General features: G+C 39.1%; 2 protein-coding genes across 5 annotated transcripts in view; both read left to right on the top strand.

Moving 5' to 3' along the window:
• The first annotated feature begins 4,531 nt into the window (after positions 1-4,531).
• Positions 4,532-22,780, top strand: WIPI2 (WD repeat domain, phosphoinositide interacting 2). 4 transcript variants are annotated; one of them, XM_035901330.1, is made up of 12 exons: positions 4,532-5,364; positions 8,466-8,548; positions 13,197-13,366; positions 14,628-14,724; positions 15,334-15,431; positions 15,893-15,985; positions 16,802-16,872; positions 17,790-17,897; positions 18,662-18,826; positions 19,799-19,906; positions 21,115-21,212; positions 22,075-22,780. In XM_035901330.1, exons 1-12 carry the CDS (start codon positions 5,291-5,293, stop codon positions 22,185-22,187), a joined length of 1,278 nt encoding a protein of 425 aa, XP_035757223.1. In that variant the 5' UTR covers positions 4,532-5,290; the 3' UTR covers positions 22,188-22,780. The 4 variants fall into 4 exon arrangements, with proteins under 4 accessions (XP_035757223.1, XP_035757222.1, XP_035757225.1 ...); XM_035901329.1 differs by having other exon boundaries at positions 4,533-5,364; positions 21,115-21,245; XM_035901332.1 differs by lacking the exons at positions 4,532-5,364; positions 8,466-8,548 and adding an exon at positions 8,739-8,757 and having other exon boundaries at positions 21,115-21,245.
• Positions 12,258-22,858, top strand: part of SLC29A4 (solute carrier family 29 member 4) — a 37,647-nt gene continuing 27,046 nt past the window's right edge. The window contains exon 1 of the mRNA XM_009645906.2: positions 12,258-12,268. The gene's annotated coding sequence lies outside the window, so the exon portion shown is untranslated. The remainder of the gene's footprint in view (positions 12,269-22,858) is intronic.

The raw sequence follows: 22,858 nt of genomic DNA on the forward strand, positions 1-22,858 counted from the left end.
CAGCAGGGGGCTGAGGGGCTGCGGGCGCGGGGGCAGCATGTTGCCTTCTCCCTCCCCCGGGCTGCTGCCCTGGGGAGCTTTCCCTTCTCGTACTGGAGGGGCATTGCTCGCTGTTGCTTTGGGAAGGGGAGGGAGGGCTTGTTTTCCTTCTCGACGATGTCCAGCCTTTAGGAGAGCCTGAGAGAACGTGAAGGAAGACCCAAGCCTTCGAGGTGGTGCAAAGGCTTCATCCAAAAGCTTATTAGAGCTATCTTTTCATGCAGCCCTTTTATCTTCACCTGTGGCAGTACGCCTTAGGCTTAAAGGAATTTTTATGAGCCCATGCTTCTGATTTTGAAAAAGAGGCCTTTCTCACGTAGTCCTTGAAATTGGACTTATTCGTGTTTTGGTTCTAGAAAGGGTCGGAAAGTTCATGCTGCACATCTTGCAAATTATTTAACTGTTGCAGCATATTTAGATGGATTAATGCATGTTAGTTTTTATATGGGGTATTAACAAGCAATATTTTTCAATTTAAGAAATCCCTAATAGTTGGACTTGGAGCACTAAAGAAGGATTTGACTGTCTTAAATACCTAAGAGGTGAAACGGAGGGGGCAATAACCGAAAGAACTTGAGAGAGGAGGAGTTTTGTTTTAGGAAGTGAGTAAGAGGAAGTGATCTCAGGTTGGCATCACAGAGCATAATCCACGTGTGTGGTGGTGGTTTTTTCTGTTAACAACTTGCTCATTTTACAAGCAACGTTACCTTATCCTCGCAAGAGAGATCTTTGTCCTCCGCATGTACTGTAGCACATGTGAATTGTGAAGGCGAGATTATTTATGGTGACTGCCAAGATTGAGGAGAAAGCAGAAGAAAATACTCTGTTTGCTTTTGTAGCATTTTGGGGGGGTTTTAGAGATGAACAAGTGGAGCTGGATAGACTTGAGACAAACTTTAACAGTAAATAACTTTTGAAATGATGGGGGGGGAAGCAATAGTCTTCTATGTATTTGTAAGTAAATCATTATCCATATGTTGATTTGAGCCAAAGACTTTTGCAACTACTTTTCTTGTTGTTTCATTGAGTACCATGTAGAGCTCGCCCTGTCATTCTGTGTATAAAACATACCCATGTTTTGCTCAGATACCATCCATTTTTTACCTACTACTAGATAAAACAAGTCGTAATAACTAGGAAATGTCAGCCCTTTCTTTTGCAGTTTACAAAGGTCATTATATAATACAAGTTTTTAACTTAAACTGTGCTGTCCAACTTGGTGATCTAAAAGCTTTACTATTTCTCCTTCCTTAAAGCAACCACCTGTTTTCAGTTGCACCTTAGCTTAGTGGAGAGCTGTATATATTTAAAAGATCAGAGTTGAGACAAAAAAAAAAATTACTCTGAACAAGAGAGCTGCAGGCTTGACTTGAGAACAAACCAAAGACAGAAGTAAAAAGAAAGCAAATGTAATATAAGCTTACCTAGGTGGTCTTTGGCTTGTACACCTCGAAATCTTTCTTCAAGGAAGAGTAGAGTGTGATTCTTTTTTAACTTTGAATTTGTGGGGAAAAAAGGGACAAGTGACTAATGATTTCTGTCTTGCTAATCCTCAACTGTGTATGCTACTCTGCTACTTCTCCTATTTCATTTTCATAAATATCCAAAGGTGTTCTTCAGTTTCTGTGCTATAGCTGATTCTTTTGGTCTTCAGCATTCTAATGCCCATTGTGTCAGTAGATTTAAAAAAAAATATATATTTTTATATAGACTTTAGATTATCTGACAAGAGAATTTTGCTGATCGCTTGATTTATCTTTTTATGTGATCGAGACCTGGCCCATATATCTCTTTGTATCCCAAATCACAGTCTTTCTTGTCATCTTGGCATATTTCTGCATTTTCAGATACCTGTTGTAGAAATGACGTAAATAGAAAAAGGCTCCTGTTGACAATTTTCTGTCTTGAAATTACGAGAACAGTATAAAAGGCCACTTACTTTGAGACAAATGAGATAGTTGGATGATGTTGAGTAAGTATCCCTTCTTTCTAATACTGTCTCAAAAGAAACCTCTCCAAGAAAAGTAGGAAGTGTGAAACAATAAGTCTTGCAGACATCTTTGCGAGCAGCTCCTTACTGAACACTTGGCTGATGTGGTAAGTGACCCAAATAACCAAGTTGCATTCTAGTTCTTTAACTGAGTAGAATTCAGTGATTGTGTAAGTACCTTATACTAAAGTTGTTCAGGTTTTTTTCCCCCTCTTTTTTTCCCCACCCGTGATTTTTCTTAGTTCTTATTTGAATAGGGAAACAAGAATTCAACTCTCTGATCTCTAGATCAGTATACTAATAAAGCCATCACCACTTACTGGGTGAGAAGAGCTGCAAAGAACATATTAGGAATAAATTACATTTTCCCATGCTGGGCCTCAGAACGCTTGCTTATTTTCAACTTGTATTACAAGTAACTGGAGTAGTTTTCCAGACAGGCAACGTAAACAAATGCAAGCTCTTTCAGCCAGTATATGAAAGACAAGCTTTGTTTACATCTTCCCAGTTGGTAGAGCTAGCATCATGTTTTAAGGTGTGCTTCAGTAATGAGAAAAATCGCTGACAAAACTGGAAAGTAAATGACTTGGGTGCATTGTTGTTATTACATTTAAAGCTTTTACCTTGGACTTAACAAGGTGCCAGTTCCACTCGTGCTCAAATGTGTCTTGCTTACCTGGACAGCAGAGCCAATTGCCTTGTGTTAGGAAAAGGTGGCACTTGTTGCTGGTAAAAATAGGTATCCAGCTAACTTTTCCTAAGCTTTATGAAGGGTTGGTAATTAATTATTGTCTCCTGGAGGAAGGAGATGAGCTTCATGGTGGCTTTTAGTCCTGGGAAATTGGATTACTGGTAGTCAGAAGAATGTTGTCAACATAAAAGTTGCTGTTGCTTGTCCCAGTTGTTGCAGTCCGTAGTGACTGAAGCAGATACCCTATGTTTTGCTTTTAATTGGGTTTTTTCCCAGACTTAGCTTTTTATTTTAATGTTCATTCAAAGATGTTGACAGTGTCTCTCGGAATAGTATCTATGTTATTGCAAGTGGTGTCTTGCCTCTCTATGCCATATTGCCCTAAGCTTTATTTACATGAGAGTTTTGAGTTATTGGCTGGGATTGGAACTCTGCCTGAAAACACTCCACCTATAATGCAGCAGAAGCGTTTGGTTTGTGGGTTCCCTTTGATACAGTATGTTTTCATTAAGTAAAAACATGGAGAAGGTAGTTTTCAGAAGATGTTAGCATGCTTGTTTTGGACTTAGCCCTTTTCCTTAGTGAATCAATCATTGCACAACTGAGCATGACTGGCATTCTCCGATTGGGAAGCAGAAGCTGCAGCTTGCAGTTGAAATGGAAGTAACCAATCAGAATTCAGGTATCCTAGCAAAACCATGCAGTAGAAGCTTGCAGGTGACCTCGGTGCTAGGTATGTTTTAGTAATCAGAAATCTTTAATGATACATATTTGGTAAAAAGTACCACTTAAACTCGAGTGCTGTTTGTATTACTTCTGGGAGAACTACTAAAACTGAGCATGGATATGTTTAGGAAAAATTAAACTCATAAAAGCCATAAGGGAAATGTGTAATATAATAGAAGTATATAACTTTTTACCCAAAACATAACTTCAAGATCTCACTTTATATTTATCTATAAAATAGGTAAAACTTTCAGTCTTTAAATTATTACCAAAATATTCGCTGAGAAATGACTTTGTAAAAATTTCAAAATTAACGTCTATGGTCTTCAGATTCAATTTACCAAAAAAAAAAAAGAACCCCCACCAAAAACCACCCAAAGAACCTACTTGTGAAATAATGCAAGTTGACAGAGTGTGGAGAAGTCTCAGCCACCTTTTTAAAAACAAGTAGTCAAGTGACAGCACTTGGAAACAGAATAGTCACTGTAGTTTTGAAAATAGACTCCTGAAGCAAGAACAAGATCAAGCCTTGCATCTGGATTTCTAATGAAAACACTGGTGTACACCTTATTTGCAAGGTCATCTTTAGTCTCAGCTTTCATTTATGTATGGAGTTATATGTGACAGGTATCTGTCCATATATACGTGTTCTTTCTGATGTAATTCTGCTGGGTTTTGCCCAAATAAATAAGTTTTCTTCTATGTTCTGAGCAAATGCTTTTAGTTCTAGAGGTGTATAGCATGCTTCATGTTGTAGAAGCTGTATTATAATTCCCTTACCATGTGATGTTTGGATCTCTGTAGTAAACTGCTTGTGGTGAGAGGAACAAGGGTTAGGTGCTGAGCATTCACTCCTCTGCCTTTGTTTCTCCTAGGTTCAGGTGTCATTCACCCGTGATCCTTGAGGACAGGAGAGTTCTTTATTCCAAGGAGGCTTTAAAGCTAAACCAAAAAAAAAGGAAGGAAAGAGCAATCACGTAGCTCTCGTGCTCAGGGAAGATAGCTGAGAGAAGCAATCGCATGTTGTGTTACCCGCTGTTGTTGCAGTGGAGGTAGCAGCTGAGGTGGGCTTGCCTGATGAATCTGGACCAGAGGAACTGTTCCTCAGTGTGTGACAACCTGGACAGAGTCTGCCTGGCAGTAGTGACGTTCACTTGGATTATGAACTTTCTGTTGTCCCAGCCTATTGCTGCATATTAACTGATGAGCACGCGTGGTCTCCTTTTGCTGTAGCAGATTTAAGTTTGTGTCGGTTTTCTTTTAATCTAATAATGATGGCAAAATCTCCTGTGGGTTGTCAAGAGTGTTGTTGATAAATCTGTTGAACGTATGAGTTTCTGTATTTAGCTCTTGTCCAAAATAATGACCTTTCTTTTAAGACATGTCTGTAAGATGTTACAACTTTGGTTTCAGCAGACATTTGGGACGGGGAAATAAGGCAAAATAAGTCTCCTTAGTGATTCTTTTCTTACGTAATTTCACTGATTTTTTTTTTTTCTTTTATTATTATTCCCCCCTCTTTATCATAGGCCTTTGTTCACAAAATGTTTTGTCTTTGGAATTTTACATTGGTTTTGAAGTGAGGTGGAGTATTAGTATAATGAGACTGTATCTTAATGAAAGGAGGTTTAATTAGCCAGTTATTTAAAATAATAATGACTTCTGGAGTCATGTTTGTACTGCAGCTGCAATTGATTTTAATCTGAGAAAGCTGCCCTTAGGAGGATCTTTCTGATTAATGTACAATATTTCTGATTAATGGTTAAGGTCCTCTATGATATGGAAAGGGAAAAACTAGTTTTCTTCCTTCTGCATGTATATTAAAGAAGCAAAAGAAAACCTGTATGATTCTAAGTCATCTGAAAAAACTTGTTTCTAAAGAGCCAGAGAGATTGAACCAGCTGATTTCCCACTCTAGGTGAGTGCACTCAGAGTGAATGTCAGCATTGTGAAACATCTCATAACACTGTTTGCTTGATGAGGTTAGTTTTAATTATTTATGACAGCCACACTTGAAAATACTCTCAAGATTTATGTAGTCTTGGATCAGAGTACAGTATTACCTTTGAAAAAAGGAGGTAAACACAGTTTCATAAATCATGGCTATATTGGTAATTTTCTACTGAGTAGACAACCTTGATGATGAAATAGCTCAAAGCCTACAATCTAAGGTGTGTAATAGAGGCTACACATAATAGAGCTAAAAAAACACCTGTGTGTAGCATTATGTTAGAAGAAAAAAGGCAATTTTTTTGGATATTGATTTTATTTTCAATTTCAGTCTCTCATCAGCTTCTGAAAATTGGCGATAATAAAGCATAACAACCACGTTGTAAAAGAAGCTTCTGATAAACTACAGTAGCTTCTCCTTGGCCGCTCTCTATTTGAGCAATAGCTGAATACTTATTGATCATATTTCTTCCCCATATGGTTACACATTTTTTTGGAGGTGAGGTAATTTTGGCTAGATACTTGTTTTGTGGGATTTGGTCATTCAGATAACTATCAGGTGTCTTAAGGGCTTAAGTGTAATATCGGTGCAGGGGAAGATGGGGGATTTAAATCATTATGATTATGCTGGTATAACTCAGCCTAGTGAGTTCTCTTATTACATATAAAAAGCCTTTTTCCAGTAGTTTCATAAGAAGTAATTTGAGAGTACATTAAAAAAAAACCCAAACAAACCCAAACCCTCCAAAACCAAGAGTGCTGTTCCGAAGAAAAATGGGTGGGTTTGCAGTTATGCTTGTAGACTGAAATGGGTTTAATTATACTGGCTCGAGCTGTTCTGTGTAAACAGATGATTTGTGACTTCATCATCTTGAACCTGAAAGAAATAACAAAAAGTAGTTGCCATGGATGGAAAGGTCCATTCTGTGCTTCTTCACTTTGGCTTCTAATCAGTCTAATGATATTTATCATGTATACAACTCGCTTTTGCCATTGTCTAAAGCTTATTTAAATGAGGTATAGGTAGTCGGTAGGGCAAGAAAAATGGTCTTGCTGACTGGTTTCAGTGATGCTGTCAGTAAGCAGTGATGCAGCAATATTCTGTGTTTAAAGCTGTAAGTACAAACCAGGAATCAATTCTGCCTAGTAGTAGACTCACAAATAGCTGCTGTGTGGAATTCTCTGTGAGGAAATCATCCCATGTCTTTTGTAGATCGTTGATATTGCAAGGAGTCTTGTGACCGTTTATTTTTAACTCAGTCGAGTGCTTGTTTACCTATGTGAAGTGACAGTTTTAATGTCATTCTTTGTTAAACTTTCTTTAGAGGGAAGCAGTAGATGATCCAAGAAAAGCTAACTCACTACTTTTTTTTTCCAAATTAGTTTCATATTTTTTCACAGAATCTGGATTTTCATTGAGCTGTACAAAAGTAGTTGAGGAAAAACACTGAAGAGTCTTTGGCAACTGATCAGATATAGTCTGCTGAAGATACTGATTTTGCCTGAAGTAAAATTAAATTCAGTATTTCTAAGGCAACTTAGAGGAGCAGCAACAAAATTTTGTTGTATAGTTGCTTCTCCATCTCTAAGCCTAATATGTTTGGGGTTTTTTTAATATCTTGGTTATTGAATCTGGGGAGGCTTAATTCTCTTGTCTGGGTGGTGCATATTTTAATTTGAAGGTTTAAACTTTCTCAAATATAATTTCTTAACCGGACTGTGCCGGTTGTAATTTTCTTCTAGAAGAGAAGGTCATACCATCATACAGAAGTTGATTTTGTAGCTTGGGATCTTAATTTCAGAGGGTAACCCATCTGAGGAACAATTTTTAATCTTCCAGATACCTTGAAGTTTAAAAAGGGCTCACTTCTGAGCCATGAGAAGAAAATAAAGAAAGAGCAAGAAATCTAGGAATCTGTATTGTATTCAAAATGCAGAACTAACTGTTAGTGCATCTGAATTACAGAGAATCATCTTGCTGAGTTCACAAGGGCATTTTGGCAGGCTGGCTGGCAGGGTTGGGTTTGAGCCTTGTATTGAATGACTTGCCGCAGTTCGCCATATCGAAATACATTTTATTGGAATTTAATTAGTTTTTCTCCATGTGACCTGGCAGTAAGAAATATATGAACTATAAGCATACTAATACAGTTCTGCACAACTGTATTGGCTGTTAATTTTCTTGTTCTGTGGCATAAAATCATCCTCCACATGGGGAGGGGAAAATAAAAACGTGCCATTGTCTGCTGCCTTGATGTGTAAAGACCTGCAAGACAAGCCTAAAGGTTTTTCTAGCTTAAAATTTAAGACCTGTCTTTGACTCTGACTGGAAAAGCAATTAAATGGTCTGTGAGCTAAGTGTGAAAATTGAGTAATGGAGGAAAGAAGGGTTTGTAGTCAGTTTTTTTATATTCTGCTATTGTTAAAATCTGTTGAACATCAGTGACTAGCATTTTTAAGAGGGCGGCTCTGATCAAAGATTCGGCATGAATATTTGTAAGCCTGAGACCTAACAATGTTCTTTGGAGGTGCTAGAATATCATCAAATAAAACCAGAGAAAATTGGAGTTGGCAGTCTTTAATTCCCTTTTTATTTTTTTTAATATGAAAGCTCTTTTGGGGTGGTTGGGGAAGGTTACAGTATAAAGATCAAAAAACACCCAGACAGCCCAGTTTAGAAGGTCTTGGAGGTCACCTCTAATGATGAGGCAATGATGTAATTGGTTTGCATTACATTATTCAAGTCATCATCTTTCTTCCATGCTGAAGCTTTTAGTTTGTGTGGAGAAATCACCAGTATGAATTGGGCAGTAGGCTTGTATTAAGCTGTGAACTCTTCATTGCATAAAATGTGAAGCAGGATTCCACACCTGGGGTGATTCTGAAGCTATTTGGCCTTTCAGAGTTGAGGAAGCGATCTGTGTCTATCATGGCTTTTTTTGGTCAAGCTTTTTATCGCTTTTCTTACTGAGCTAACACAACTGGAGTTTTAGAATAGGGTAAGAATCTGGCCAAGGGTAATCACAGCCAATTTAGTTTATGTTCCTGACTGGCTTGTTTCTTTTTCAGATCCCTTGCAGTTGGCAGTAAGTCGGGCTACAAATTCTTCTCTCTTTCTTCTGTGGACAAATTAGAGCAGATCTATGAATGCAGTGAGTATCTTCTTTTCTTTTTTTTTTTTTTTTTTTTTAATCCCCTCAATTGGCTTAATTTGGGAAGAATAAAATGTTTCCTTTTTTCACAGGTTGTTTGAAATTGACATTAGAGGAACCTTAAGTGTTTGATGAAATATCACACAAATACAAAAGAATTGCTGCCAGGGTAAAAATATATATCAGTGTTCTGTATTTAAATTTAGCTGGTATGTTGTGAAATCTGGTAATAGCTATGAGGAGAACTCTTCACTTTTCTAATTTTATGTCTGATAGCTGGGTTATGTAGCAGCTGGGCACAAAAATAAAAATTTATTGGTGTGAGAGCATCTTTTGGGTCTTTATACTGGCTATTGCGGAAGGCAACCGCTAATACACCTTCATCAAATAAGAAAACCAAGCCTCGATTTTTTTTTTTTCTTTAATCCTAATATTTGCTGTTAGAAAAATACTTTTAACATGATAGCTGCAGGTTTACTCATCCAAAAGGGTGAATAATCCAAATGCCCATAACTTCTCAATACTGATTGTAGTTGAGTAGGATATGAGGTGACATGGAGAGAGGCTTGGGAGGAGAAGTGGTATCCTGTTTTACGAGCAGCTTGTAGACTTCCCTTTTTTGAGGTGCTAATAAGTAAACTATGAATGATATGCATGAGTATCCTTGCTTTCTTGTAAACTCCACGTGAACAGCTGGTACCAGTAGCTATGATGTCAGCATTTATAGTAGGATCCCAGTGTACCATGCTGCTGTCTTCAGACTCCATTCCCTAAGTGACCTGACCCTGTGGCATCTTAAGTTTGAGAATGGTGTGTGATTCAGGTCACCTATTATCTAGGTGACAGACTGATTCTGTATACAGTCAATGGAGAGAAGTAATTGTGAGGTTCAAATTAGGTACCTGTGGTCAGGTTAACTTGTGTTGCAGCTACATCTGCCTGTTTGAGTCACGGTCTGGTTGTACTGGTTAATCGGTGGCTTGAATTCCATTTTATGCCGTTGAGTTTAGGTACCTGACCTCTGTAGTATGTTAGGCACTTACAGTATCTGGCCTGATACCACCCCAGGAGACTCCGTGAAGATGACTCCTGTTACACGAGACACTGAATAAACATACTGGGAGAGACGGAACTGAACTTTGCAGGACTGCTTCTAGGTAGTCCTTGAAAGAAAAAGTGCAGGTTGGATAAAGTGCCTTGCTCAAAATCTTACAATAAAATGATAAAGCAGCTGGGATTAGAATCTAGACCTGCTAGATTCCAATCTTGTCTTCAAACTGTTCTGGGATACCTGTGTTGGCTTAACCTCTTTGATATTGCAAGTTTCCTTCCATGAGTGTTAAGTCCATAAATACAGAGTACAGGACGTGAGGTAACAGTAGAAAATTTGATGGTTTGAACTATGTAAGCCAGCTGGCCTTGACCTCTGCTCATAGGGCATGCAGTGTCTGCAGCAGACCTAAATATTGGAGATCGTTGTTTTTTGTACACAGTTAAATAATTTTGAGTCTTGGGCTTGCGAACCATGCCTGTTTAAAACTTTATATGGGGGGTGGAGGGCTTCCTATGTACTGGCTCCCTCCTTTCCACAAGGAAAAGTATCTTGAGGCCTCCCAGACATGTGCCTCCTGCCTCCCAATTTAGTTTTAAGTGGGTCTAAAGGCTTTGTGTTGTTCTGAGTGAGCACTTTTAAGGACCATTCCTTCTCTATTGTAAGATTCATCTTCCAGTTCTTGTGCAGGTCTCTAAAGTAAACTACAGAATATGCCCCGGCTGTCTTGTGTTTGAGAGAATGACTGAAAAGAATGAGAGGTTTCTTTGTCTGCTCCCATCACTGACTTCTGCTGTGACTCTGTACAAATTGCCTAACTCCCTGCTCAGTTGATCCCCCTGTAAAAATAAGTATTAGATTGGAGGGTGCTTTAACGCTTAATGAATGCTCATAACATGCTTCATGTTCTCGGATTAAAAATGGAATAAAAGCATGGCTGATCATAATCTAGCTGGTTCTAACCAGCTCTTGTCTATGATGCTACATGCTTGTGCTTATGAAACTGTAATCTTGTTATGTATTTGCTTGTTATTCCCTCCCTGCTGATACTTAAATCATTTTGCAGTTCTTCTTTTTGTTCTTACAATTTGAATCTGAGTGTCTGGTAATGCTCACTTGTACGGTGCAAAGGAGAAAATAAAATAGGAAAAAAAACCTGATTAACAGCATTGCTATAGGACTTAACTAGTGCTTCTAAACATTTGGTTAATTCAGGTCAGCTGGATGTAGGATGTGCAGTATAGCCATATATATATGCTTCCTAACAAGCAACCATTCGAGTACCATACATGACTTGGCAGCTGTGAAGAGATTTTATCACTTATTCCTGTTAGGGGAAGACACAGGAACAGAGGTGCATCCTTTATTTTTCGAGTGAATTTAATTAAAAGCCCATCACAAAGCCTTTCTCTACAGGTAACTGTCTGTATTATAGTAAGCCTTTTTACAGTGAGACTGAAGGACTGTCTATACCTTTTAAGTGTTTTTCTTGTTGAAAGTTTTTTCTTCTGTCTGTGACTGCTTAGTTCTTGATAGTGCTCTCCCCTGCGTGCCTTCCCTGCTGCCTACGCTTCCCATCAGTTCAGCACAGGACAGCACTTTTTCCATGTGAATCTCTGCTGTGGTTCCTCCTCTGAAATGCCAGTTCTCCTGGCTGCCTGGGAGAGTAGCAGATCCCAGAAGCTGTCTCTTAATGCAGTTGCCCCTGAATGGGGCAAGAAGCAATGCTAACCCAGGAGCAGGGAGCAGTCAGACTGTGGTTTTTTGGGTTTCTGTGTGCAGGTCTTCCGACACTTGCAAAAGGATGCCATTATTATGAAGGACTCCAGACTTAGATGGAAAGCTGATAACCTGTACTGTAAAATATTTGAGAATCTGTCATGTTACTGGTGTGGTTCAAGGCACATGGACCTCTGCACTTGAAAGTCTATGCATAAATTAACTGAAGTGGATTTTTTTGTATTTCTTCTTATGTGTTGTGCGTGGCATCAAGAAAATGGAAAACAGTTCCTTGAAAACAAAGTCATTGCTAAAATGCATTATCCCCATTGCAGAAGTGAGGAAATTGAATTTTCAAAGCCTCTGTGAGCTGTTTTGTCTCCTCTGGAAAAGTACCATATTAAATACAAGATTTAGATAAAAGTTGATGATGTTGCATAGAATACTGAAAATGCTTAGTATAAACCTGCTCCTTTTCCATAAAGAGGTTATTTCTCTTGAAAGAATGTAAAGCATTAAATATTTTTTGTTCTTTTTCTTGAAATAACTGCCCAGAAAAGGCACTTTCAAAGCAGAAATGTCACACAGTGATGACATTGTCCAACATTCTCGGCATATGACAGAACTTTTTTCAGGGAATTTCTGTCATTAGTGATGAGAACACTGCTAATTATTTAATGTGTCTCTTGGCCAAAACAGAAGCCTTCAGAAATAAGCTGCTTTTTTTTTTTTTTTTTTTTTTTTTTGCTGGTAGCTTTATGGTTTGGAATGTGTTAAGCATTGAGCTAATCCAGATATTGACTTCTGAAAAGTTTGGTTGTTTCGATGGATCAGGGCCAAAGGCTCAAGTGGCTTGTCTCGATTAAGTTCTGTAATGGAAGGGCAGATGCAGCTGGTAGCTGTGGGAGAGCTGCAGAGAGGGGTAAAACTTTCTCCAGCTTTCTCCTGCTGTGAAAACTATGTCCACTATGTCTCTGGGGCTTTTGGAGGGGAGCTTCAGGGGATGGGAGGGAGAAGCACACATGCCAGCATAACTGGTGGTGGGATCTGGACTCCTACCAACTTGGTCCAATACTGTACTATAATCAAATGTTCTGAAAGTGCTGCTTCGCCAGAGATCCTGGACTCTCTCCTCCCTCCTGCTGTCTTCCCTACAATTTGAATGGTGACTTGTGTTCCTCCTTTGCCTCCAGTGATTCCATAATAGAATGAGTGACAAAAGTAATGCTGTTTTATGGCTACAAATACATGCTGGGCTTCAGTCATTCCTGTACAAACTGTTTTTAGGGACTGTCAGGTAAAAGATGGTATGTGCAAAAAAAAAAAAAACCAACCCCCCAAAAAACCACTAATCAGTGGCTGAAGCAGTCATGGAACAAATTACTTTATCACCTTCTTCGAGTACAGTAACCTTTCTTTCTTCATGGAGAGGTGTGCAGAAACTCCGTGCATAGTATAGCTTTAAAAACAAACCAAAACACACTCCCCCCAAAAAACCCGACCCCAAAATCTTTGCTTTCCTCTATTTCTGTGGAGATAAGAGTGTAAGATTCCAGAATTTGACAATTTGCTATTTTTTGTATCATTGGGATTTTTTTTGCTGTTGGATTTTGGGCAGGAGGGAGTAGATGCTCTGTTCTGAAGTGTAAATTTGCATGACACCTGGGGGATGTGGCAATCTTTGTAAATCAGCATTTACCAGGTACATTTTCTGCTTTAAAAACCTGTCCTGTATCCCACCTTGACTCTGAGCTGTTGTGGCAGAATGTTTGTGGTGGTGGACTGTACTTTCTGAGACAGTATTTCCTGTTGATGTGCATCACTCTTCTTCCCTGAAATCTCCCTCTGTATTTTTCCCTCATTATTGTGATTCCTCAGCTGACACAGAAGATGTGTGCATTGTGGAGAGGCTGTTCTCCAGTAGTCTGGTGGCCATAGTTAGCCTTAAAGCTCCACGCAAGTTGAAAGTTTGTCACTTTAAGAAGGGGACAGAGATATGCAACTACAGTTACTCCAACACCATCTTGGCTGTCAAACTCAATAGACAGGTGAGTAGTAATTTTGACTAGGTAAAAACAAGGGAAGGGGTTGTGGATCTTATTCTGGCTCTTTCTCTGCTGATTGATGTCTCTTCCTTTGGTGACAGAATTACTATTTGAAATTAACTTGTACTTTTCCAACTGTTGCTTCTGTATGGCATCTCAGCACTCCTATTTGGTCAAGTATTTTTGGCTCTATGTTTATGTGTTTACTTAGGAAAATGCCCTAAGTAATCTGGGCATGCTTTGAGTAGGAGGTTGGAATAGAGACCAATTTAGGTCCCTCCAAGTGTGAATTATCATCTGATCCTAAATGTGAAAGTGTGTGAAACTGGCAACTTCTGTTCAGGCCTAAACTTAAAAGTTATCTATTCATTTTCTATGTTTTTAAATGTAGTTTGCTGGATTCTTTTAAAAAAAATAAAAAAAATAAACCCACACTGAACTGGTGAAATTGTTTAGTTAAGTACCTGGAACTGTAGTTTGCTCTATTACTAAATCATTAGGAGTCTGTTCTGCAAATACAGACTTCTCTGTCTTCAACCAGTTCACTCAAAGTAAAGAGAATAGCATCTGAAGGATCTTTTTAGTGTCTATCCCCATCCCCAAAAATCAGGTGTGGGAGGATGGGATTCCCATTTAAAATCATACGGGGAAACAGTGGCTAATTTGATTTCTGGCATAATGATGCAGCATTAAATGAGTAACATTATGTTAGTTGTCCAGACGTAGTCTACAAAAGTGCAAATGAGATGTTGAAGTTAATCAAAGTTTAAAAAAAAGCCCCTCACAAATGATTATGAGTAAGTAATAGGCTCTATAAATGGTTAAAAGTCTTGTATGTCTTTTTTCTGTTTAGCCAAAGCAGAAAATTATTTCCACGTGTGAATTGGCCTCTTGAGGGGGGGAATACATAAGGGCAGTTACAGATTAAGAATTCAGTAGCTTTAAATTAAGGTTTCTGGCTTGCTGACTTAAACTAGTAATGTAAATAATTTTCATTTAAATCAATCTGCACTAGCATGGTTGAGAGAAGTCAAGCGCACTGGTCAGTTCAAGTGACCGAGTGTAGTATTGCGCTGTTGAAGCCTTGTCAAGAGGTGTATCTTGTGTATCTTCTATCAGACTCTTATTTCTTCCCATCAGGTGGGTACAACCTTTTCTCTATTGGAAGGTACCTACTGCATTTTTGATACAATTTTTTTAGGATTGATAAACTAATATAAACTCCAGTTTGATGTCAGCATTTTGTCTTCTTTCCCATGTCTAGAGGCTGATAGTATGTCTGGAAGAGTCTCTTTATATACACAACATACGAGACATGAAGGTATTACATACAATCAGGGAGACACCTCCCAATCCTGCAGGTAAGACATTGTTAAAAGTAGCAAAACTCTGAAAAGTGCATTCTGTGTTGATGTATGAAGTTTCCTACGGGGAACTGTAGCATTGTTAATTCCACCTTCAAAAAAAAAAGTGATAACTAAATACATGGGTATGGTCTTAAAGCCTACCCATTTAATCCAGGTGAGGTTTTTGAGAACAAATAGCAGACTCTGCCTTAAATTGCATCTTCCTGGTATTTCGGTCGCCTAGAGCAGGCGTGTTGAAAGGTTAGAAAGAAGTAGTAGAGATACAAGCTGGATTTTGCCAGCACTCGGTATAGTTGTAGGCTTTGTCAGGAGTCATGCTTTAGTCAATGCTTTAGGAGTCATGAGACATGGGAAATTTGACTCCATTATTGTTGCTCTATTGGCATTCTTCCTTTCCTACTTTCTTATAAACTTTAACATATGTTAAATAGTTTAATATGTTGCAGGCTGGCTCTGAGATTATTTGTCCTTGTTCTGTTTCTGTTGATACCCTGTGAAGATAACTTGAGTTATCTTTGTAATATTCAAACGCGGAATCAGAAGGTTTTGCTGCATAAGTCTGGGAATTGCCTCTTTCTAACTTTGTTTCTGCATCACTTCTAGGGTTGTGTGCTTTATCAATAAACAATGATAACTGCTACCTGGCCTATCCAGGAAGTGCGACTATTGGAGAAGTACAAGTCTTTGACACCATCAATCTGGTAAGGATCTTTTGTGAATGCTGTTTCTACTTCTAAAGATGTGGGTTTTTGAAGTGACGTATTTTGCTTGGAGAGCAAGTTACTAGACACTTAGTTAGGTTCCTCTACGTCAGTTTGCAGCAGCTCTTGCAGCTAGGCTTCACAGGACATCGGCAAAGGAAACACAGGCACTAATACTATATTTGGTGAGTAGAGTTGGGTAAATCAGTGGAGCAAAGTAAAGTAATTTCTATTTGAATTGTCTTTTAAGTATTCTCCTAGTGCTTGTACTCTCTATGCGCATGCTTCAGTGCTAACTTTATGTGCTTTTACTTAGCAGTTACTGAAACAAATATTGAAGCTGTTGTCCATGAAGTAAGACCCATATTTGCCTTGAATGCTGTTAAATATGCAGTCTTAAGCTGCAAACATGTAGCTTTCAACCTGTACTAAGGTTATATTTTATTGATTCACTCCTGCAGAGAGCTGCTAATATGATCCCAGCTCATGATAGTCCCTTGGCTGCTTTGGCATTTGACGCAAGTGGTACTAAACTTGCCACTGCATCAGAAAAGGTAAGGTGGCTTTTCGTTGACTTGCCAACAGGTGATAAAAATGAAATTTGTATCTAAGGATTGTAAGTAAGTTCAAGCATGCACAATTCCATGTGCAAGTGCCAAAACAGAAAGTTTACAGTTATAATGGCAAATCTAAGTTAAGAACTGTTAATGATATTTGACACAATTTTCATGCTGTGAAATGTTGGATAATAAGGCTATTTAAATAAATGCATTTTTATCTGGCTGTAATCAAGGCAATCCTGCTCTAAGTGTTTGTCCCTTTAGTGCAGGATACTTACTAGAAATCCGTTGTCTTGTTTTGATGCTGTCTTCCTAATGAAAACAAGACAGTTAAATTCCAAATAGAGAGAAGTGTCTTGCCAGTCTTTGGCACGTGATGACAAATTGTCCATCTAAACTGCATAAATTAGAAAGTCTGAAGCCTCTGCTCTCTGAGTAATAAGCTTAGAATATAAAGGTGCAACTGATTGCATCTGATAAAGGCACAAAGACATCCAGTGACTGTACTTGTGGTACTTGTCTAGTGCGGTTATTTTCATGACCAAACATGATAAAAAGGGCTGTTCTTCATGCATAGCTTGTTCTTTACGTTAGTAACTCCCACCTCTTGTTGTTTCTCTACTCTTCAAACACATCCTACGAAGAAGGTCCATAAATATTTCATGCTAGTATGTGGTGTGCATCAACGGCAAAAAGTTAACAGCAAAATGGTTTTCTGCTTGTAGTTGTACTCTGCTCACTAGAGCTCATACACAAGGAGCGAGCTTGAAATGAAAAACAAATTCTATTTTATTTTTTTTTTCTTTACAGGGGACAGTAATAAGAGTGTTTTCCATTCCAGAGGGACAGAAACTCTTTGAATTCCGAAGGGGAGTGAAGAGGTAAAATTCAACTGGGCTAATCATCTGCAGCTCATTCCTTATGGTAGATCTCTAGTTAATGTTCTGCAGTTGAGCTGGCATCCTAATTTTTTTGCCTATTTTCATCTTCATTCATCCCTGCCTGTACACTTAGAGCAGTTTAAGCTTGAATGTCTTCCAGTTTCACTCCTTTGGACATTATTCTACAAATCAGTCCTGTCAGAATTGTATTCCCTCTTGCCTTTTAAAAATTTATTGGTGAGGGAACTTGTTTAAAGTGGGTCACCTTTTGTAAGATATATAGTATTCTTATGGCAGTTGGAGGCGGTACATCCAATAGTCCCACTCTCTTCTAAATCCTTTAGTGCTGTGATCATTGATAGCCATTGTGAAGTGGTACTATGATTTGTGGTAGGATTAGTAACTCTGTAGTTCTACTGTACTTTATACACAGGTAAGAGTGACTTCAGATTGTTACTAATTGACTCCTATATCTGCTATACATCAGAGTTGAACATCATTAAAGGGATCTTGCTCTTGAAGTGCTTTAAGAAGGTATCAGAATTCATAATGCTTATTATGGAAATGTTCTTTTTTCTTACTTGCGAAGCAGCGGTGACTGAGAAATCTGCTTAATTTTTTATTATTAATGGTGGCTTAATTGCAAGTCACCTGCAATCACTGACAGGAGAAGAAGAGCAGATGAGCCTACCTACTGTTCCTCCAGGCTCTCACAGTACAGCTCATGTGAATGTTACAGAGCTCCTTAGTGGTGAATGTGCAGAAAGACTCCTACCTACCAAAATGGAGAATTAATGTTCTTATTTAAGTCAGTTCCTATGAGTTAGTTAACACTAGCTTTCTTCTTACACCAATTGGTACAGTACTAGAATGTCAAAAATAAAGCTTTGCTGTTTTTCCTTTCTTTCCCCCACCAGGTGTGTGAGCATCTGTTCGTTGGCTTTCAGCATGGATGGCATGTTTCTGTCTGCGTCCAGTAACACAGAGACGGTGCATATCTTCAAACTTGAGACTGTGAAAGAAAAGTAGGTTTCAGAGGTGCCTTAGATTTTTCAAGGAAAAGGCTTTAAAATTGTGATTATACTCAACAGGATGAGTTCTACAAAGTGTGGACAGACTTCTTTTGAACACTTTTGTAAAGTAAAGGGCGTAAGAAGTCACTTATGAATCAGCAACTGTAGCTGAGCTGCATACTGTTCTCCCAGTGAATAGAAAGGGTATTACTGCCAAAGATAAATTGGCCATCCTTGGCAGAGGAATGTGGAGCAGTTTTCACATTTTCAGTCACATTTGTGTGTCACCTCTTCTGACATCCGTATGGGAAGACCTGTCTCAGCAGTGTCTTCCAGCTGCCTATAAGGCTTTAAAAGGCACCAAGTTGTAAAATGTTCCTATTTATGATTTGAGAGGACAGTCTTACTTGCATTTCTGTGGAAGTTGTTGGAAACAATGATTTGCTTAGTGATAAACAGGTGAATAAAATCTTGAAGTGTAGCACTTTCCAGTGGATCTTGCTCTTGTATAATGAACCTTATGAAATGTAGTTTTATAAGCAGAAGTATCAGTTTACAATCAAACATCTTAAATAACAGGCTGAGGGTATTGTAGGACATACTGTGCCCTGCAGCATAAACGGAGTGCGTTAGAGTTCTCAAGGGTGTTAATTATTTCTGAAGAGAAACAAATAGCTGCTTAATATCTTTAAAAATAAAAAGATGTTTCAAAGTGTTTACACACCTTTCTCGTAATATGAAGGCAAAGTCAGTCACTTTTTTCTTCTGACCTGTAGACCTCAGGAAGAGCCTACAACCTGGACAGGTTACTTTGGAAAAGTGCTGATGGCGTCGACGAGCTATCTGCCCTCTCAAGTAACAGAAATGTTCAACCAGGGTAGAGCCTTTGCTACAGTCCGCCTGCCGTTCTGTGGGCACAAAAACATCTGTGCACTTGCCACGTGAGTAAAGACCTTGAGCCCGCATTCACCACCCCACTGGGTTGCCATGTTGGGCTGTGGAGAGGCTGACGCTCTAGAACGTAACCTCATCTCCAGCAGAGTGGGCAGCACACAGAGCAGTGGATCCCCTGTGATCATTTCAGAGCCTCTTCCAGTTTAAGAGCAATGTGTTAGAGCTAACACCTCGTAGTCCTGTGAGGGGTGGAGGGAAACACATGATATTTGGATAATACACATCTTTAAACAATGCTTAGAAATAGCCTTTTAATTTTGAAAGAAGAATGTTGAGAACAGACCTATGGGCTTATGGGCATTTGTTTCTATTAGTGCTGGGGGAGTGATACTGTATGTTGTGTTAGCGAATTGCAAAATTAGGCAATCCAGACTAACCATTAAAGAAGTCTTTGAAAGCAAGTTTGTGTTATTCATGTCTCTAAAACAGCGTAGCATTCATTAAAAGTAATTTTGAGGACTAAATCTAATATTTATTCTGTCTTCACCAAAGGCAGGTCCCATTTGGCACAGCCACCACAGCAATAAGCTGAGCAGTAGTCAACTTATTTTGTGATAGTTTTTATGCTAAACTGACTTCATGTCTGTATTCTCACTTCTCTGATCTCAAAGCACCCTTTTAAGCAATAACGAAGCCTTGTAACATTTCTGAAATCAGTAAATGCTTCCCACTGGAATATTTGTGTCTCGAGTTGCACAAAGCCTGGTAACAGGATGGTAACTCTTCAATCTGTTTTACTGGGTTATACGTAAGTCACTATTCCTGTGGCATCCCGTTGCCCCAAAATGTGGTTATGCCTTTTTTTTTTTTGCACAGTTCTTGTCTAGGCTCTGAACAGTTAAGTGTTCCCTGTCTAGAAGCAAGAGTGTGGAAAATAATGGCTTAAATCATGGGAGGGGAGGAGAGTGTGCTGATGGGAAACTCTTACTAATCTGTTGCTCTCCCCTAAACCTTTCTAGAATCCAGAAGATCCCTCGTTTATTAGTGGGAGCTGCTGATGGATATCTCTACATGTACAACCTAGATCCCCAAGAAGGAGGAGAGTGCACACTAATGAAGCAGCACAAGTAAGTCCACATTAGCTGAGGACTGTTGTATTTGATTTTTTTTTTCTTTTTCAAAATCCAGTTTGTTCTCAAACTTAGTTCTGTTCTGAAAAAGTTTAACTTAGAACAGCTCATTTCTTTAAAGCAATCTTTTTCCAGACCTCTGACATGAATGAGTAACTTCAGAATCCCCCTGTGCCTGCATTCCTAGTATCTACTACACAAAGCACCGCTTTACCAGCAGAAACTTAACACCGTCCGATTGCGGTGAAGGATCAATCGCTATTAGCTGTATGATCCTGTTTCCTCTTACTTGGCAGTTTGAGTTGAGTTACTTAAACAAGAACTTGAAACATCTGACACCATCCTCTTCATCAATAAATTAAGCCATGACAGAGATGAGAAGGAGATGTTACTCTGACTTCACAGAGGGGAATCTGGCCTGTGAAACTTTCTGTATTCTCTCCTACTGGTGTCCTTATTAAACTTCCTTGCATATAGGCCAGAGAACTCATGTTCTGTAGCAGCACTGTAGAATGCTTAAGGAAAATATGACAAGGCATTGTTATTTTTTAATAAGGTTTGGCAGGAAAAGCTAGGGTAATATAGTCGGATTACTTACAAGATCAATCATAGAATTAAAGCCAGTAACTCACAATGATAATTCAGGTTTACAGCTTTGGTCAGTCTATAATACTGGTCAAAAATCATGCCTTTATCTGAACATTTTAGGGTATGACATATGGTTTCACTTGTAGATGAAGTGAAGTCTCAGAGGGAAGTTTTTATCAAGTTCTTAATCTCTAAAGTGCTCTAATACACATACCTTCGCTAGAGGCTTTTCTAGTGTAAGAAGCAACCGCTTCTCTTGTGGGCAGAGCTCAAGAGACAGATCTGTAATATTGCTGATTGGAATGGTTGTTAGGGGGTTTTTTTTAATGATACAGCCTTGTTTTGGGTGTTTTTTCATAGCGTCAGCTACTAGGATTTATATTCTGATGCCATGTCAGAGACAAGCATGTCGCTGATGTGTCTTCAGTGTTCAATACAAAGTGTTGTCGGATGCCTTCTTAACAGTCCTCTGGAGTGGAGGGACCAAGTTCCTCCTGTTGCATGTGTATATGTATTATTCTTGTGTGTTCAATGAGATATTCTTCTGTAGCTATCAACTAAAGCTGTGTTATGCCCAGGTAGATCACCTCTCCAGCTAACCTCCCTCTGCTTGGTAGGCTTGATGGCAGTATGGAGCCAGCCAACGAAATTCTAGAGTCTGCATCCCATGACCGGCCGTTGGTAGCGCAGACATACAGTGCTGCTGTGACTAAAGGTACATATGTGCCTTCCTCACCCACAAGGCATGGTAAGGAGAAGGCTGGAAACGGGGCAGAGCGCACCTCTGCGTATTGCTTCATTCTAGATGGCTGCGTGAGCTATTCTACTTCAACACTGAGCTTTTCATAACTGCGGGTGTGATGTGGAGCATTGGTGAGCAGTAAGAAAAGAGCACTTGTGATATACGGTAGCCTCCTATAGATGCATCACTCATCTTTGCTACTTTCTGAGTAGAACTTTGTCTTGAATTGTGATTGACTGCTGTAGTGATAGTTGCAGTACTTGCCATATGGTTCTTGAGATGCCCTGACACAATTACTTTATACAGTTCTGCATCCAAACCTCGTGCAAAACATCTGAATTATAGTCCCTCCTTTTTTTTTTTTTTTTTTAAAAAAACAAGGTTGATAAGTGCTCCTATCGTTCCTTTATGGGAACAGTGACCTTTTAGCCTGATTTGCTGCTCTGTTAAATTGAGAGGATGAGAATATGGCTATTGCTGCAGCTCTCTGAGTGGAGCTTCTACCATCTTAGTATGGCAGTCAGGTCAGTGCTTCAGCTGCAGAGGAAGGACAGGCTGCATGTGTAGCATGAATACTGCAGTTGCAGCTGTAATGCATGGGTGGAGATGAAGAAAAGCATCAGCCTGTCCAAAGCACAAGTACACATTGCGCACAAGTACACATGTTTAATTTTGATCATAAACTGCTCTTGGCTTGGAGAAACGCAGTCATAATAAAAGCAAACATAGGGTGGCAGTGAAACTGTTGCAAGTACTTCAGCTCTAATCATTCACTTTGGATCCAAGCCTTAGTTTGTGCTGCTGATCCTCCAGCTGCTTTTTCCTTTCTCTCCAGCCTATACAGATGACCTGGGTGCCGTGGGTGGAGTTTGCCTGGAAGATGAAACCAACTCACTCAGATTGGACGAAGACAGTGAGCATCCTCCCATGATCCTTCGGACAGACTAAACTTTGACCTGTGAACTCACTCCTGAAGCAGAGAACACTGGCTTGATGTTTCTTGAGGAATCTCGTGTTATGCTGCTATGAACTTTGACATGAGTTGGGAGAGAGGATGACAGACTCTTACAGTTTTAAGTCGTAGCTGTAGTTCTGATTCTATACAATTGGAAAAATATATGGTTTTCAATTCAGTGGCTTTTAATCTTGCTTATCTATTTTAGCTGTGTTTATTTTTTTTTTTTGTTGCCAAAACCTGCTGTTTGTGCAGCCCTCGGAGCCTACTAGCTTTGCATGCGTTCATGTGCCAAGCAAGCATAGGAGGGGGAGAGAGAGAGAAGCCACTTTATAACAAACCCAAGTTTGTATTTTTTTTATATATGTATATAATATTTAGCTTATATAAGGAAGGAGTAGAGAAGTGGTTCTGGAAGCTGAGACTAGTTCTGCACTGACAAAGGTCCAAATGGTTTCCTGTGCATGGGCTTGCAGGCATACCTAGCGACTGACATGCAACCTTTCAAATGCAATGGCCTGGTTTTTTGGGTTCTCCCTCCCCTTTCCTGGACCATTTTGTTAATTAAAATTCCTTCTGAATGTTGTGTATTTGTGGGACTGTTCTGTTTGTTGGGATGGAAAACTGGAATTGATTCCCTGCATGAGGATATAGAATACAGAAA

Source organism: Egretta garzetta, unplaced genomic scaffold, assembly GCF_000687185.1.
Source record: "Egretta garzetta isolate BGI_Z169 unplaced genomic scaffold, ASM68718v1 scaffold299, whole genome shotgun sequence".
Taxonomy (NCBI): Eukaryota; Metazoa; Chordata; class Aves; order Pelecaniformes; family Ardeidae; genus Egretta; species Egretta garzetta.